The 18,741-nt window shown below is 30.7% G+C and overlaps 1 protein-coding gene across 1 annotated transcript in view; it reads right to left on the bottom strand.

The window, feature by feature from the left end:
- Nucleotides 1–6,078: 6,078 nt before the first annotated feature.
- The window catches only part of LOC146998038 (uncharacterized), a 186,651-nt gene continuing 173,988 nt past the window's right edge, over nucleotides 6,079–18,741 (bottom strand). Inside the window, exon 2 of the mRNA XM_085812353.1 lies at nucleotides 6,079–7,593. Within this exon, the coding sequence (XP_085668479.1) occupies nucleotides 6,552–7,442 (891 nt within the window). The 5' untranslated portion in view covers nucleotides 7,443–7,593 and the 3' untranslated portion in view covers nucleotides 6,079–6,551. The remainder of the gene's footprint in view (nucleotides 7,594–18,741) is intronic.

The raw sequence follows: 18,741 nt of genomic DNA, 5'->3' as shown, positions 1-18,741 counted from the left end.
CTGGTGACTGTGGTGGCCAGGGAAGATGGGACAACTCATCCTCGTGCTCAGAAAACCAGTCCTGGACAATGTGAGCTGTGTGAACAGGGGCTTTGTCGTCTTGGAAGACACCATCACCATCGGGGAACAAAGTTTGTACCATGGGATGAACTTGATCGGCCAAAATGTTCACTTAAGTCTTGGCAGTCATGTGCCCTGACACAGTTATCATGGGGCTAGCAGAGAACCACGATATGGCTGCCCAAACCATAACAGAATCCCCGCCATGTTTCACTCTTGGCAACAAGCAGTCTGTATTATAAGCTTGAGATGGCGTTCTCCAGACGTAAACTCGGCCCGAAGTGGGAAACAATGTGAAAGAAGACTCGTCAGACCATATTACTCGCTTCCACTGCTCTATAGTCCAGGCTTTATGACTTAAACACCACCTTTTCCTGTTACGGGCATTAGCATCACTAACGAGCGGCTTCTCAATTGCAGCACGGCCAGCAATTCCCTGTTTATGAAGCTCCCTTCTAATTGTTTCGGTACTCACAGGGTTCGGTAACACAACATTCATTTCAGCAGTAACTTTTGCAGCTGTGGTCTTCTTATTTTTCGTCACAATTGCCCTTAATGATCGTCTTTCACGATCACTCAGGACACACTTTCGTTCGCGCTGTGATGCAGATGATGTTTTTCCGCTTTTCAAATATGCGGAATAAATCTTCGATACAGTACCTCTTGAAACACTAAACACCTCGGCTACCTTGCTTACGGAAGCACCTACCATACGTGCTCCAACAATTTGCCCACGTTCGAAATCTGTTAACTCTGACATAATGCAATGACAACCTCACATAACAGTACTCCGACAACAACTGAACTGTTTAGCACATTTACGAAGTTGTATAGGTGGCGTCAGTAGTCACAAACGCCAGCGCCACCTACATATTTCATTAAAAATCAATCTTTCTTTTCAAACATGCATTTCACAAGGTGTTTCCATATTTTTGTCCATCCACTGTTTATTGCTCTATATAGTATACAACATAAACGCACTGCGAATAACTACGCATAAATAACTTGAAAATAACAAAAAGACTAAGAATAGAAACGAAGGTTTTGAAAACGTAGTTAATTAAATGTACGTATTATTATTTTTATACAATTGTTATTTTTTATTTTACATATTGCAAACCAGCTTTCCGAAACAAAAACGCAGATTCTAACTGCGCAAAAGTTCGATTTCAATTAATGTGATGGCTGGCCTTCATATAGTCTTGCAATATTTGTAATATTTTGTATAAAATTGCTTAATTCATTTCTGAAATCCTCTCGTTCAAAAATATTACGTTTTTTTCTTGTTTTCGGTAGAAGGTTGGTGACTTAGATAAGAATATTAAAAAGTCAATAATGCTGGTTCGGAAAGAGCTATTACTTTGGGATATTTCTTCAGGATAACAATTTAATTCCAAAACTTAAACACACATACGTTTTGAATAAGATTTGTGCTTGAACTCCTCCTTCAATACAATCAATGTTTCTTGCATCACAATATTAAGATCAAATATATCGCAGTTCCGCAGTTTTTATTAGCCAGTTCCCTTTCAAATTTTCAGTCTTGGAAGCGAGCATTAAAATCTTCTTTAAATTTTGCTAGTGGTTTATATATAACAAAAGATCTTCTGAAGAAGTTCTGTGCTATTCGTAATTTTTTATTGTGTTTTTATTCTGTTACGACTAGCATAATTATTCGTTTATAAACAGAAATAAAGCGCAATGAAATTTCAGTAAGTTTTATTTACTGTCTAGTCAATATTCAAGGATCCTAAAAAATGACAATTTTTACATGCTAATCAGAAACCAACAATTGCAGTAAAATATGACTAGCATAATTATTCGTTTTATAATCAGAAATAAAATGTTTTATAAGAAAGAATATAATAAATCGAGCTTTAAAATTAGTTTAGAAATCTATTTACACAAGAAACAAGTATTTTTTTTTTCCCTACTTGAGGGAAATTATTTTCTTCTTTAAGGCGAGCGTAATAAATATATCTACTCGAAATCTACAAATATCTTTCACAAATAAAGAATTGACTTAAACGTGACTTAATTCGATTCTTTATGCTAGACTTGTTACTTAATAAGAGAACTGTATTCTTTCTAATGTCTTTAGCAATTGATGATTAAATGATACCAAAGTGAATTATGTAAGTGTCATGCAGAGCGGAAACAACTGTGAGTCAAGTGAGGCATTTGCCTCAGGAGAAGATCTAGAAGAGGCGTCAAATTGGCTACGAAATTTTATAAATTTATTTTAAAAAAGAAGTTATCATTGTTAAACAAATTTTGTGCTATACACGATCCACCTGAATTAAAGGAAGAATTAATATCATAACAGTAGAATTTATTTTTGAAATTATCATACAGAAGTTAATTTAAGCTTGTTGTAATGAGCTGCATAACTAAACTTGCCTGTAAAACAGCATGTTGTGAATCCATCAGCACTTTTTTACTTTAGAGCGGAGAGCTTTTACTGCTCTCCGCCATACAGGTTTTCCAGAGTCCACTGAATATGGACAGTGACACAACTGCCTACAATTTGCTGCAGCAGGTCTAATAAAGCATGAACGTCCATTGGAACAATATAGGAAGACCATTAAAGAATGATTGGTAATTAAATGTCAGTATTTTGTTTTTTCTTGCGTGGAATTTGCCATTGAACGCATAGCATTGTTCGAGAAATTTTTTGCTCTGCCATGTTTGATTTTCGCCGCGCTTGTATTATCTACAATTATTTCTGGAATAGTTCCATATATTGCTGTACGGATTAAAAGCCTGAAACAACAAGCCTGAAATATTAACATATCATGTGAGGCGTGGCTCTTTGTCTCCTTCCTTTTTTTTTAAATTACTCTGTCGAAAAATAATCGAGCAATAAAATAAGATTTTTAATATTAAAATTTTTTATGTTTTAAATTTTGAATTTTTTGTAAAGATTTATGATAAATCATTTCTGCTTGTTCTATATTAATATTATTATCTATTACTTTAAGAAAACCGATATAAAAAAGACAGTTTTCTTGGTCAAAAAGTTTTAAGAAATACAGATTTGTAAATATTGAAACATACGAAGAGAGACACAAATTAAAGCGATAAAAGTAATTATTTAAAGATTAAAAAAAAAACTGAAATTAAAACAGGAAAATCCATTTTATCAGGAGTGTCAGTGTTTATAGCTGTAAATAAAAATCATTAGTAAACACATAATTGTGAAATTGAATACATTGAAGCTCCCTGAACTATATACTGAGAAGGAAAAGCAAAGATAAAGCATGAATCATCATTAAATCTTATTAATTTTAAATACCTGACAGCCAACTTATTGGCTATTTTTAAACTAAAGTTAGCTGACATAAAGTTCTGTTTGAGCTCAAGCCTTTCCTGAAATAAATGCTTATGTTACTGATAAAAGGTTTGACAATTTTAACGACTAGTTCGTTAATGAATCATTTATAGTAAAACACATGGGCTACCTGTTTTAGAACTGGATTGTGTGGACTTCAGTAGAGGCTATTTTAAAAGAACAATCTCATATTCAAATTACATACCGGAAAACTCCGCAGACTGTGTACAGCCATCCAAGAACCACCAAGAATGATGAATGATAGTCCGTGCGACCAGCTGCGGACACGAACATTCACAGAAAATCCAGGAGCATACAACGTATATTTAATAGTTGCTGAGAAGAATTTTCGTTACCAGGAATATTTCTTAAAAATGAAATTGCAAGTTTAAATTAACACCTTGAAAATACTGAAAAAATTCATTGCCCTAAACACAATTCGAACCGACATTTTGCGTGTTACCTTTATTTATTATACCATGTCCTTCGAACTTAAACCATAAAATTCAGTTCAAGAGCAATATCGCAAGATAATTTTAAATTGGGCATATCTTTAGAATTTCCGATACACAGTCCCACGCACTGGAGGAAAAATGTTTTTCTGTACAACGTTGCCATTGCTCGCTTTGAAATCCTTGAATTTGTTAATAAAAAATTCGTTAAACGTTTCCAAAATACGAAATCGATAATAAAGCAAATTCCAAATTTGGTGTTCCAGATGCCCATATTCGCAGTAGGATTACGTCATTCAAAATTTGATAGCTATATGTACCGTTGTTTTATCACAGTGCGAGAAACATACATACATTTTTGCAGATTCTTCATTATTTAATTTCTTCAAATATATTACAGGGCGATAATGTTTGGTAGCAACAGTTTGAAACGGACATTCAGAGTGATTCGACACAAAATCTCAAAACGAAAACAATAGTCCCTCAGGGACAAAGCCCCTTTGGACTAAAAAAAAAAGGAATCTGGAACTATTGAAGGAAGCTTTAAGCTGTATGAGTAATAATAAACAATAGTTCAAATCAATAATTAATTTAAAGAATCAAATAATTAATTAATAAATTAAAGAATCAAATAATTAAAGGAACAGCTCTGGTGTAATATATTCAAAATAATTAAAGAATTGTCCATTTGGTACACAAATCACTACAAAGAGAGCAATAATTAAAGAACTGTTCACTTTATAGTGATTTAGGAAGCGAAAGTTTTTATAATTTAGAACAAAATGGCCTTCAGTTTCAAAATATTCGAATTCAAACATGTGATTATGTGGGCAACTTATCTGAATTGTAGAAAAGTGTGAAAACAATTATTTGACAAAAATTATCCTCCAATGCTTGTTCGCCTAATACTTTTGCTAAAGCTGCAAAGTTATAAAATATTAATTTATTTTCTAGTAGATTATTGAATATATTATCTCCTTTGAAAACAATAGTTGGAATTCTATAGAACTGAATTTACGTAAGTGTTGTTGAATAATTTGTAAGTTATAAAACTGAAGTTGCTTAGAAATTAGCTTGTTCTCCGTTGAAAAGTCAACTAATTTCCGGTCGGTGACGATAACTACTTAGTTGGTTGGTTGTATTTTCGCTTTTAACTATCCCATTTTAATAATTCCGTTTAAATATACTAATGAGTAAATTCAGTTCTATAGAATTCTAACTACTGTTTTCAAAGGATAATATATTCAATAATCTACTAGAAAATAAATGTATATAAAGGACTCGAAATACCTCAAAATGCTCAGGTGAATAAATAAAATGCTCAGGTGAATAAATATGTAGGAACAGCTCTGGTGTAATATATTCAGCATTCGTTTTATCCTTAATGAGCAGTGCTTTCAATTTTTGCTGCAGTAATAGAAGCGCTATATTTGCATGCTTGCAGAATATCTTTAAAAGATTTACAAATTCAAAGTGCTCATATTTCAAGGAAACGGAGAGATACTTTACTCGCTAAATTTTACTTGCAAGCACTTGATTCCCGCAACATTTTCATATAACTTAGTATTTACTATTAAAGTGTACTATTATTAGGAAACATTTAATCTAGAAACTTAAATTATTTCAGTTTGTAGTTACGCCCACCAGCGGCCGAGCGGTAAAGTCGCTGAACACTGGTAGTTCGGTCTGAGGTTCGAATCACGCGAACGGGCTGGCTGCATGGGTGTTTTCGTGGTTTTCCCCATGTGTAACGTGTATACGAGCCAGTTTCGCTTAGAAAGTCGCTCCACGAAAGCATCCCTCCCCTTAGGCAGATAGCCCTCGTGTGCTTTGCCATAATTAAATACACACACACATCAGTTTGTAGTTACACCTAGAATATGAGAATGATCATTTTTATTTAACAAAGTATTTATAACATAAACTTTCCAAATTCTTATTGAAATTTAAAATAAAGACTATTCACATTTCTTTTGTATTTGAAAATATTGCATTTTGCTTTTTAATTTAATTTTTCTTCAGTTAAATACCTGCTAACCAAAAAGAAAAAAATCTGATGCGGACAAAACATGAATGCCTTGTACAGAATACTAAGTGATTCACATTTTTTGCTGCATTTCATTTAAACTTATTTCCTCGAATATATATTTTTCATTCAATTAATTCAGTTCTCACTTTGCGGCAAAGAAAAATTACAAAAAACCTCAAAATATCTTTATTAAAAATTAAAAACTATAGAAAAATACAAAACATCAAATACAATTAAAACAATTTTTACAATTAAAATTACAGTTTCTACGCAAAAAAGAGCAGTTAGCAAGCCTGCAAGAAGGCAGATTTTTCGGTGCACAAAACTGAATATTTGTTTTTGGTCTAGCTTTGGATATATATATATATATATAAACTTTAGGTACGGCCGATTGCAAACCAAAAAGTTATAGCACTATTTATAATGCTTTATTTTTATTTTTATATGTATTGTATTTGAAGGTAGTGAGACTTATTTTCTCTGCATACTGGAAATATAGTATGAACTAAATATTACTGTTATGTGACACGGAAATCTCAGCTGTTAAGGTTCCGCGTAATACAAAAATATTTATTTAGTTAATTTTATAAATAAATACTTCATAAAATTATGGAAACATGATTTTATTTTTGAAAAATTTTTTATAATATAAAGCACCAGCTTAGTTTAAGAGATCTATCTAACATTCTGAAGCATTTTCTGATGATGCTGTTGCTCTTCTTCGAATCAATCCAGCTAATGATAGAAACACCAGGCTTGATAATATTGAACCAATAGCGATTACCCTTATTGGATGAAGTGGTAGAGATTTTAATGCCACCCCAAAATATTCCAAAAAATTATACAAACTGCTTCTTTTAATATGCTTGTCTAAATCTGATACATTACGGTAAGACAAGGTGTCGCTGAAAGCTAAACTTGAATCAGAAGCAATATTTGCAGTTATATCAATGTATTTCCGATTTAATACAGCTTTCGACGTTTTAGAGGAATTAGAGAAAATGTTTAAATGCACTGAGTTACTGTTGGGTGAACTTCTGTTATAAAGCGCACACAAAGTAAAGATTACTTGGCTAGGATCAGCAGGTTCCAAATTTAATTTCATATCCAAAATTTTCGACAAATTAGCCAGTCCGTTCATTTCTGTATATAGATCTAAAATCAGTGGACTTCGACGATCATTACTAATATTTAGACTACAATCCAAGTTTTTGTCTGAATTAATTGGCTTCGTATTTAATTCTAAATCTAAATTACTAATGGATTTTGTTAAATTATTTTTTCTAACATAACCACTACTACTACCGGAAGGTGAGCTTATAAAAAACAAACTTGGCTTTAACCCTAAGTTTTCATCTATGTGAGAAGATTTTAGGCTTAATTCTATTTCTGATCTCTTAAAGAAATTGCTCAATTCATTTCTTCTTAAGTATCCTCCTAAAGACCTTACACTGCTATTTGTTCTGCTGCCATTAAAAAGGAAATTCTCATTAGCTGGAAATGTAAGTTTGCTCTGATAAAAAGGACTTTTCCCCTTTCTTCTTTCCGGGGAAACTGGATTTCTAGGCATTGCTTGAATAAATCCTGAAATAGAATTTTTTGGATTCTTATATAAATTGAGATCTTTTCTACTCGGAAAGGTACTTGGTTTCAAAGAATAGTAGTATTTTGGTTTTTTCTTCGTATGTTGCCGAATCAACTTCCGTAGCTTGTCACGTGACCTGGAAAATAACCAGCATTATAGATGTATAATCTACAAATTCATTTGTCTTCATAACTATACATCATCTATTAAGAAAATATTATTCGCTGGCTTCTATAGAAAGAAAAAAATCGTCTAAGATCACATAACACAAATGTAATTTTAATCCTAGATGTAAAATAATCAAATAAATCCTTTATTATAATTCTAATATATATGCAAAAAGTACAAGTGAAACTCTTATTATATAAATCAAGTTATAGTGTTTGCATATCCAACAAATAAAAATGAAATTTCTTCTATATCTATATATTTATAGGCATATTTATAGGCTCACCAGCGGCCAAGCGGTAAAATCGCTGAACACTGGTAGTTCGGTCCGAGGTTCGAATCCCGCGAACGGGCTGGCTGCATGGGCGTTTTCGTGGTTTTCCCCATGCGTACCGTGTATACGAGCCAGTTTCCCTTAGAATGTCCTCCACGAAGGCATTCCTCCCCTTAGGCAGATAGCCCTAGTGTGCTTTGCCATAATTAAATAAACCAAACTAATATCTATATTTATATACATCATACATATTTATACCAAAACTAATATCTATATTTATATACATCTTCGTACATACGGAAAACTTTCATAAACCTGGATATATTTAAAAAAAAAAAAAAAGAAAAAAAAGAAAAAAAAGAAAAAAAAAAAAAAAAGAAAAAACCAAATAAAATCTGCAAGTTTGAATATCTGAAGTGTGGTTTATACTTAATCACAAATGCAAGATTTTTTTTTTTTTTGTCATGTATTAAGACACATTTTAGTTCACATTTTCTTCGAAGGGTGGTGTATCGAAGTGAGTTTTATGGAAATTCTTAAACAACATTCTTAAACATTTAAACAACATAATGGCAACTAGGCTTTCATGTCACCAGTGATATCGTAATATGCTCGCAAATGCAAACGTATAAAGGCTGTGTAATCGTAATATTTCACATTCTAATTATAATATTATTAATATTGCTTATTATCGATGAAAATTGGAACTAAAATTCATTCTAACACGTTTTGGTCCCCCAAAACAAAATAAGCCTCTGCCATAAATGCTTAGATATAAATCGCATTCATATACCAGTTTATAGATTTTATACGATGTTTTTTAATTCTTTAAGTTTATGTAACATACTCTATGCAATCAAATTAAAGAGGTTTTGTTATTAATGTACCAGATGAGAAAAGGATTACGATTTTAAAAATAAAAAATCTGATGTGGACGCCAAATGACTTTCCTTGTACGGCCTATTAGATTATGCACATTTTTTGCTGTATTTCATTTAAACTTATTTCCCTGAATTTCATTAGAGATACAATTCTCATTCAATCAATTCAGTTCTCATTTTGCGTCAAGGAAAAAATGCATAAAAATTAAAAACATCCTCATTAAAAATTGTAAAACACAGAAAACCCTAAAACACCAAACAGAATTAAAAACCGTTAAAAAGTAATTTTTACAATTAAAATTAGAGTTTAAATTAATTAAAATTAGTCAGATCGTTTACACAAATCGATGCACAAATCGTTTAGACCCACTCGGCAAAAAGACATTGAAGCTGGTGCAGAAACTTAATTCACTGTGCTCATAAGTTTCAAATGTAAATAAATGGCGGCGTTGTTAGGCTTAGTGGAACTTAAACAATTTTAAATTGTTGATAATTCTACAACTACTGCATGCAGATTGACTAAAGGCATAAAAACCTCAAATAAGAACAATATAATTCAATCATTTTTAAAGCCAAAATAAATTAAAGCAAAAAAAAAAAATTCTTATTTTCAAGATTTAGTTAAGAATTAAATTTTTTTCAGAAGCTAGAAATTACATCTGAGAATAAATTACCTATGAAATTTAAAATAAAAAGCTGTTTAAGAATCATACAGGGAGACAAACGTTATCGTGATTTAAAGTTACCCTTGATGTAATTAACAACTTTTTATTTAAAACATTAAAATAACTAGAACTAGAATGAACACAATAACAGACAGTCTCATAATTGGAAAATAATAAGAAGCACAGCTCATCTTGATGCACCAACTATTAATTAAAAATGAAACCAAAGCTGACTGGTGAATTATATTCAATAAGTGGAGTGAGGAATCAACCTAGACTGCTTTTAATACGCCTTTTTTTTTAGAAAATGATTTTTTTTCTTAGCTTTGCCGTACTTCCCATTTTATGAAACTTAAATTTTTTGCTTGTGTGCATTAAAGTAATGTAACTGATTCAATCATTTTCATTGAATCTAGTTAATTTTTCGAGTGGGAGAACATTAGCATATCAAAAACAATCGCGCTATAAACTGACCATTGACATCCTTGTTATATTTTTAACAATTGGTAAAAAGGGCAGAGTTTCAGCCAATTGTTTGCATTTATGGTAAAATGTAATCCGAAAACGGCAATGCAGAATCTGTTTATTAAATTTAATATTTTGAACTAAATGTACTCATATTTTATAGCAAAACCATTTGTTTAAAAAAGCCGTTAAAATTATGCAGAACCGAATGAGCATCTAAACAGATACAACAGTCACGGCAAAAGAATGTAAACTTCGAATAGTAATCTTCTGTATTATTAATAGTTAGGAGCAAGGGGGGAGTAGTTGCTATTAATGTCTATGTACATTTTCTCGTGCTGCACTATTTGCTTTTTTAGAGGAGATGGGTGAGTTGAAAATACATTTCAAACAAAGAATCTTACTCTTAAAGTAATATTTTGTTTAATCGCCAGAAAAAAAAACGAGATTACTTGATTAAAATACTTACTTTTTTACTTAATTAAAAAGATTTAAATTTTGAATAAACAAAAATGAAATATTGTTTACTCAGCAGAAGGTTTATGAATTGGTAAATAGTTTTATAAACAAAGGAAACCTGTACCCCGTTTTTATCTTTGTTTCTGAATGTTTTGTCAACTCAAGTTTTTAAAGCAGATGCGTTTTTTGTATTAATGTTAGAAGTCCCGTACGTTTTATATGCACTTTGCTTTCTCTTGTGATAGAATTGTGCATAAAAATAGAAAAAATTGCAGTTAAATTGGTTTTTTTTTCCTCGAATAAAATTTGAAGTTAGCTTTTCTTCATCTTCAGTTTTTCCTGAACTTCATATTTTAAAACTTCTTGTAATTTAAAATTACATTGCAATTTTTGCAATGGAGATAAATTGGCTTGCTAATTTTTTTTATTTATTACATAAAACTATACATGAAATTAACATAATATTCGTTGTTATTTCTTTAACATTTAAGTAAGAATTTTTAAGACTTTCTCGCCTTTTCGTAATGCACGAAAGCAAGAAATGTTTGTAAAATCTTATATAAGAAGCATGTAAAATAATTAAGATTTTAAGTAGATTATTTTTTAAAAAATTAAGGAAAAGGGATGTTAGCAGATATTTAAAATGCTAATATATATTTTTTTTTAATTTTTAATAATTTTAAAGCAACAAATTAATTTTTTTAAATTTTAATTAAATAAACAATTTGACTATATATATAGGTGTGTGTGTGTATACTAAGTTTTATTTAATGTTAAAATGCAACAAATGTACAATTTTTATCGCAATACTGAAAATTTGAAGGAAAAATAATTTTGTATTTTAATAGTGGCAAAAATAATATGTGCATGTGTGGGTTTCTTTTTCAGTATAAACAGCATATGTATGAGCAATAATAAACTTTATTAAATTCTGAAATTTTTATTTAATGTTAAAATGCATCCTTCATTTTTTAGCATTATTATATTAAAGAAAATACTGTTTCAAAATGTGTTAAAATATTTAAATTTTTTTTTATTATTGTTTATTGTCAAGTCTATTAAGATATATTAGGCTAAAGCCATATTTATTTTTTATTAGCAGCCTTAATTTTAAATTTAATTTTAATTTAGAGGATTTCTGTTTCGCAGAAAACAGTCTGAACTTATATTTTAATTTTTATAAGAAAAAAAAAAAAACGCTTGTTCTTTAATTGAACGTTAGATTTTTTTAATAGTAATAACCTAACAAATTCTTGAATAAAATAGCATTGATTCATTTCACATTTTGTTCCAGATTTTCACCCAATTTACTTTTTCGGTTGTAGTGCTGTTCAAAACCAGTTGTTGAAAAATATTTAAAAAAATACTTTAGCGCTCATAATCTGTTCCCTAAATAACTAAAACTAAATACTTTGAGTCTTAAGCATCTGTTATTAATTTAAGAGTTTATTAAATTAAAAGAAAATTTTTACGAGTATATCTGAAGAATAAAAACAATGTTTATCATACCAGTAACCTTTTCTCTTTAACTGCGATCTTTTACTCGAACCAAGACAATCTATTCTTCCATAATCTATGTAGTCCCCTCGTTTAGGTAATTTCTTGTACAAGTATCTTCCATTCATTCTCTTTTCGACTTCTAGCTTCCTTCTAGGATGATGGTTTTCGGGTTTAAAAGATAAATTAGCTTTGGTTAAGTTTGAGTGATGTCTGCGCTTTAGAGTTCTTAGCTCATGAGCAACATTTTTCGGCGGTAACCAATACTTGAATGAAGATAATTTACTTCTCCGGTGTAGCGGAGCATTTATACGACGCTTGGACGAGTTTCTACTTTTGTGTATTGATTTCTTAGAGAACTTTCTGTTGCTGATTGAAAAATTCTTTCTACTCTTAAAGTTTTCTAGAGAAAAGATTTTTTCATCAGGTAATGTAGGCTTTGAAAATCTAGAGTGTGATGCATCTTCCCGTCTCTGATTCCTTTTTCGTTTCCAGTAGTGGTTTTCAGATAACGGAATTATAAACGATCTGCGTGATTCAGATTGTTTTTTGTGGACAGCAAAGTTGCTTTCTCGATTCAGCCGGAGATTATTATGGCGGTGCTTGAATTTGGGGATTACAAACGTAGTATTCAATTTAGGTTGCTTTCGGAGGACGCTTGGAATGATTTCACTGTTTAGCAAGAGACTATCATTATGGCTTCTAGATATCTGTGTTGCATATAATATTCTTTCAGACTGTTTTATACTAAAGCTGTTAGCAATTGTACTGTGAAGTAGACTTTCGGAAAAATTTCTAACTGATATCACTTTGGAACTATGCCGTGAAAAATTCCTGTTTCTTGAAACAAATGTTGCTCCTTTTTGGTTTCGGAAAGATTTCCTTTTGTTGCCGCTACCACATTGGTAACCTGAATATTTCGCATTCAAACTGGGTTGAAGATTTGAGGTGAATGTTTCATACATGAATGTGGCCCGTCTCAAATTTACTCTCCTGTTATGCTGATGAGCGATAGTTTTCTTTGAAGGAACTTCTTTTTCAGCATTTTCATGAAGGTATTTAATACTACTAAAGCCATTCTGAAAATCTTTTCCCGGATGGTTTTTGGTCTTAAGAAAATGCACTAATTCATGGAAACGAGATTCTTCATTATTACATTTTTGACTTGATATTCCTTCAGAGAATTCGGCGTTGAACAGATCAATGTTTCCTTTTCTTGGACGCGCAAATGTTTTGTAAGACTGAGAGGAGACATGAAGAGAAGCGCTTTGGAAACTTCCGTAAAACATCGCGAAAATTATCCAGGCTTGAATTGCAGCTGCAAACACTGGGATACAAAGTTTCATCGCGACTATGCGTGAAATCGAGATTCATGTTTTAGGACTATTGATGGGAACAGCATTTTATATTATTAGGGTATTAAAAATAACCGAGTGATGTGTATTTTAGGCTACTGGGGGATATTATGGGAGCTTAATTATTAAACTATTTAGTTAAAGAGTTGTTCAAATTTCTTTGTTTAGAGAAACTCGTTTCTATTTCGTTGTTGATGTAGAAAACAAAAGCAATATTTTTGCATTATTATTGACAGAATGCAGAATCAGAAATTGTTGTAACTTTAATGAACTACCATTGTAATTCAACAATGCTAGTTCAGAAAAATCTGCCCTAAATACGAATCTCTATTTAGTTATATTTTCGGTACACCTAACGAAAATACGTTAAATATTTTAGAATAAACTGGTGTACAGCTAATAAACGGTTATAATTTGAGAACAAAAGAATTAAATACCTAAAACAAATGTATATTTTCTCTACTTTTGAGCAAAAGGAAAAACATTAAAGCGAGAAAAAAAATATGATATCACATTTTTGTCTTTCATTTCCTTCTTTGCTAATGAGTCATTTAAAAATGACTCATTAGTGAAGAAGCTATTCGAAAATTAGTTTACTGGAATTCTTTAAGATTTATTCTACCATCAATGTTTTTCAACATAGCATACTTTCAGCAATACAGCATACTTTCAGTTGCTTAAATTGCCCAAATAACTATTTAATTGGAATTTCGAAATGCTCATTTGTTTCAAGCTGCTAAAGGGTATCCATTAAATTATTTTCTTATGAAATGAAGTATTTTTAGCTTAAAATGTAAAAGTAAAAATACATGATTAATACAAGCTTGACGTATAAAAAACTGGTTAGCTTTTCAGTAGGTATGCAAATTGCTTTGTTAGATGATAGCAGAATTTTCTAAGAAGAGCTTTGTAATTCACTTCCGTTTCAGCTTTCTAAAGAGAGTAAAATCTTAAATAATGAACTCATTAAGTAAGAATCTGTGACTATATCAGACAAGATTCTTAAGTGCAGTTCTCTTCTTTTAAAATAGTTTGTCAAAATAATTGCATAATAAGGAATGTTGTTTGTATGCTTATTAATTTCTTAATGAAGTTACTTCATTAGAAAATATAAAAATCTCTACCAAATTTGTCACCTATTCCTGTTAATAATATTTGATTAATATGTTTTTAAAATGTACAAGTGATTATTTTCAATTTTCAATTTTATATTCAGTAAATATCGATTGGGTTTTAGAGTTATTAGGTTATTCAAAGCTGGAGACGTGGAAAATTTGCAATGCTCTCGCCGGGACTCGAGTCACGGACCTCTCGAATACGCTTCAAGTGTGCTGGCCATTACACCACGAAAGCATGCTAAGGAGGCGGGATAAATACCTTATATACTTCTCTTTTTATAGGGCGACTGGGGATTGGCGACCCAGTCTCCAAATCCTGGTGGTGGAGAATCATCATCCACCACCTTTTTAGTTCGGGCGCCACTGTAGAGTTATTTCGAAGCTGGTGACATGAAAAATGAGCAATGCCCTCGCCGGAATTCAAATCATGGACCTCTTGAATAGGCGCCGAGTGTGATGGCTACGAAGGCATGCTAAGGAGGCGAGAGAGGGTGTTTATATATTTTTTTTTTAATTCAAATAACTTTTAAGTTTGTATTTAATTTATTTACGGGTTTGTAATTTTATCCGCTGGTTAAATAATATAGGAACAAAATACAAAATAATTGTTTAAAGTTTTAAAAAGCTATTAATTTATTTTTGATGAATATATGCAATGTGTCAATTCATATATTAAATTATAATGTTCAAAGAACATAAAGCGTATAAACATTAATGGGAAAGAATTTTTTGTTTCCATATAAGCCAGATTCTTTTAAAAAATTCCCCAGTAAGGCATTCCTCTCCTCAGGCAGATAGTCCTTCCGTACTTTGCCATGATCCAAAAAGTCCAATCCTTCCTTTTTTCCTATTTGAATCCAAGATTATTTTCCAAATTTATTTCCAAGATCTTTTTCTTTCTGAATTCAAGATTATTTCTAAGACTGTTTTCTTTTTCACTTTATGTTAACGAAATAAACTAACGTCTTAGTTTAATCTTACATAGTTAGACGCCTTAATTTAAATTAAATTGATCAGAAATAGCTTTTTTTACGCAAATTAAAAAAAAAATTCATTTAAGGAAGAAAATTAGGCAATCGTGGCCTGTGCCACTAAAAGTAGTTAGTTTATGCGAAGTAAAACCTTATTTCGATACTTTAGTGAATTCCAGCATAATTAATTAGAATAAGAATAATTAAATGTTCCATTTTTTAGCTTCAGTTTTCTGCTTTCATAAAGATTTTAAATTTCTCAAAATACAATGAGTTTCATTTTAAAACTATCGAGCTGCCACAAATAAATAAAACTGCATAAACATGTTGTGAACAATTCTCATCAGAAAATCCGCAGAAGATTCATTAAAATTTTTTGTAAGTCAACTAGTAAAAATAAAAAAGTTATTGTGATTGGTATGGCACATTAAGAACATTTAATCTCAGAGGATTTCAGTGAAGTGAGAGTGGTCGGTCTTATTAAGAATTATACCTCTCTGTTTATTATTATATTCAGTATTGTTTATTAGTGGGTTTGACTTGCTGCATCAAAGATAAAAGAGTCAACACCAAAGTGAAATGAAATGAATAAGCATAAGATGACATTCTGAAATGTGAGTTAATTTGTTATCCGCTGACAAATCAATTAGTCCTGCCCACTCCACTGAAAATTGAGAGGAGAATATCAAAGACTTTTACTAAATCCTAGCTTTCTCTTTATTTTTTATCTTTTGCGGACATTCTGTAATGAATCAGAAAATGTCTTAGAAAAGGTAGAGATGATATATGGATTTATGGAAATGAGGATTCTTTTTGAAAACCTGAGAATTGGAAAATTTATTTTCGAGGAAAGAATGTGCCTGTGATAGCCTCGCCGCGCAAACATGTCGGCTCCTTTCTCTTTCGGTGATTAGAGCTTGAAGTTTTTCTTCCGCAGCTGCATGCATGAGTAATTCACTTTACGTGAATTGTTAGAATTTATATCTGAGTTTGCATTAAATGTGCAAAAGGGAACTAGTAACGTTTTCATAATTTTTAACTATTTAGTATTTAATAAAACAGTGTCTAAGAGTATGTTTTATTAAAATAATATTAATATATTATTAAAATATATAATCATTAAATGTGATTTTTAGAAGTTAGCAGTATAAGTTTTAAATTCTATTTACTGCTACACGTAGCAATGATTTTTACTAATTTTAAGATATTGAATGCTTATGTTTCCATCTTGAATTTTCAGTAAAATGTTTTAATTAATGCGAAAATATGAAATATATATGAAATACATATCAATCATATCTATTTGGGAATAATCTATTATACAAAAATGTAATACATACCTGAAGTAGATGAACACCGCAAAATAATTATAAACAAATTATTTTGAGTAAAAGACTGCAGTTAAAAATATTAAATAACCAGCGAATGTGCTTACTCTCTGATACTCAAAAATGAATTTCAGTACAATAAATACTCCTACTATAGTAAATAATGAAAATCAGTAAATATAAACACTGAAGTAAATATTGATACCGCAGCATATATTCATATCATCGTAAATACCACACTGATTTCGTCAATATATCGTTTTGCTCTCAAAAGTTTTTCTTAAATTCGGGTTAACAATGTGTGTTTAACAAATTTAAAATATTTTTTTTTACAAAAAATGCTTAAGATACTTTATTATGCATTGAAATATGATGTATGATGTATAATTTGAAAATATCAAAATATTTATGTATTTACAATATGCTTGCGCAATGACTATTACATGGTTAAATTCCAACTGAAAAGTTTTTGAATCTAAAAATGAAAATATTGTTGCGTGCGTACGGTTTCGTTTGAATCGAATGCACAAGTCCGATGAAAAATGAAAAAACTTTATTATTATCACAACAAATAAATCAAAATTCTTAAATTTCCTCAGATATTCGTACAGTATTACAATATATTACAGTAGATATCTTTTAGCTACTCAAACGTTCAAGAGAACTCAATTCAAAACAGCCAAAGAAAGCTAATCCGCGAATTCGCTACAGTCAACAAGAGCAGTTTTCCAAACAAACTCTTAAAACAACAACAAACTTACTAACAACCGAATTGAGAGGTTTTCCTCCAGTTTTCTAAACAAACTCTTAAAACAACAACAAACTTACTAACAACCGAATCGAGAGGTTTTCCTCCTTTTATAAGGTTTTAAAATCGCGCGTGAGAATTTTCTGGAATTTTCTCGAAATCAAAAAGAGATATTTGTTTATTATTATTAAATATAATTAATATCACGCGCTGCACTGCACTGAGTCACGCGCTGCACTGCACTGAGAATAAAACAATTTAATTTATAATTCAACTAACATTACCTATTTAAATACCAAATCCGTAACAATATATTTTGCGAAAGAGTGCTTTTAAACGAAAACTGTGATATTTTTCCAAAGTTATTATTATATATTTTAAGTGACCAATTTGGAATATAATTTATACTCAGCTAATATTAATGAAAAAATATGTTTTCATATATTATAATATTATTTAGGCTCTGTCATATCCTTCTTCTTGGGCGTGTAGATTCTGGATATGTATTTAATTCCTACCGTAGACGTATCGTAATGTGGGCATTGCACAAAACAGCCATTTTAACGGCACAAAACTTTATTAACACACAAATAAAATAATAAGTACAAACGATTAACACACAAGTATAACTGCGTAGTTTGCATCCAAGCTGACATACTGCACGTTTTCTTCGTTACTACCTACTAACTACTCTTCTCTAGTAAGTCTCATGAGAGAGAAGCGTTGCAGGCCGTTCGGCTAAACTGCGCATGCGTGGTAACCACGTCATAACACCTCCCCTCGAAAAGATTTGATTGCGTCTTTCAGTGACCTGTCAAATCCACATATATAAACATTTCTTGAAACAAAATAAAATAACATTCATGAAATTTTCTAACTTAATTAACCAATTCTTACCATTTTAAATTAAAATTACTTCAACATAAATTCAGTAATCCTATTCATTTAAAAGGATGTAACATTCAATTAACTTTTCAAACTTAAATCCTTCACATAATCATAACCATATAAGAAGTTATCATATAAACGAGACAATACAAATCAATCATTTAAAATTAAACATAATACTTTAGCAAACCCTGGCTAAATCTTTAAACCTATTACATAACGTTAGAAAAAAAGTTTAGCATTTTAGTTCAAAAAAAAAAAATTCAAACTAAAGAGTCAAAATGTCTTATAGTTCATAGTTCATAACGTCAGTCATGCTCCACTCACTGGAAAATATAATCATGTCATTTTAAGTCACGTCATCAATAAACTCAGCATAGTCTTTTAGTCTACACATAATGTTACCGTTCCATTTTGTTGACACATAAACTACTGGATGCACATATTCACTTTCTGATTCAACGATT

The sequence above is a fragment of the Stegodyphus dumicola genome, chromosome 3 (genome assembly GCF_044657685.1).
Source record: "Stegodyphus dumicola isolate Sdum_Otavi_A_Nest chromosome 3, ASM4465768v1".
Taxonomy (NCBI): domain Eukaryota; kingdom Metazoa; phylum Arthropoda; class Arachnida; order Araneae; family Eresidae; genus Stegodyphus; species Stegodyphus dumicola.
The sequence above is the reverse complement of the archived record's forward strand: the minus strand, read 5'-3'. Positions and strand labels throughout refer to the sequence as shown.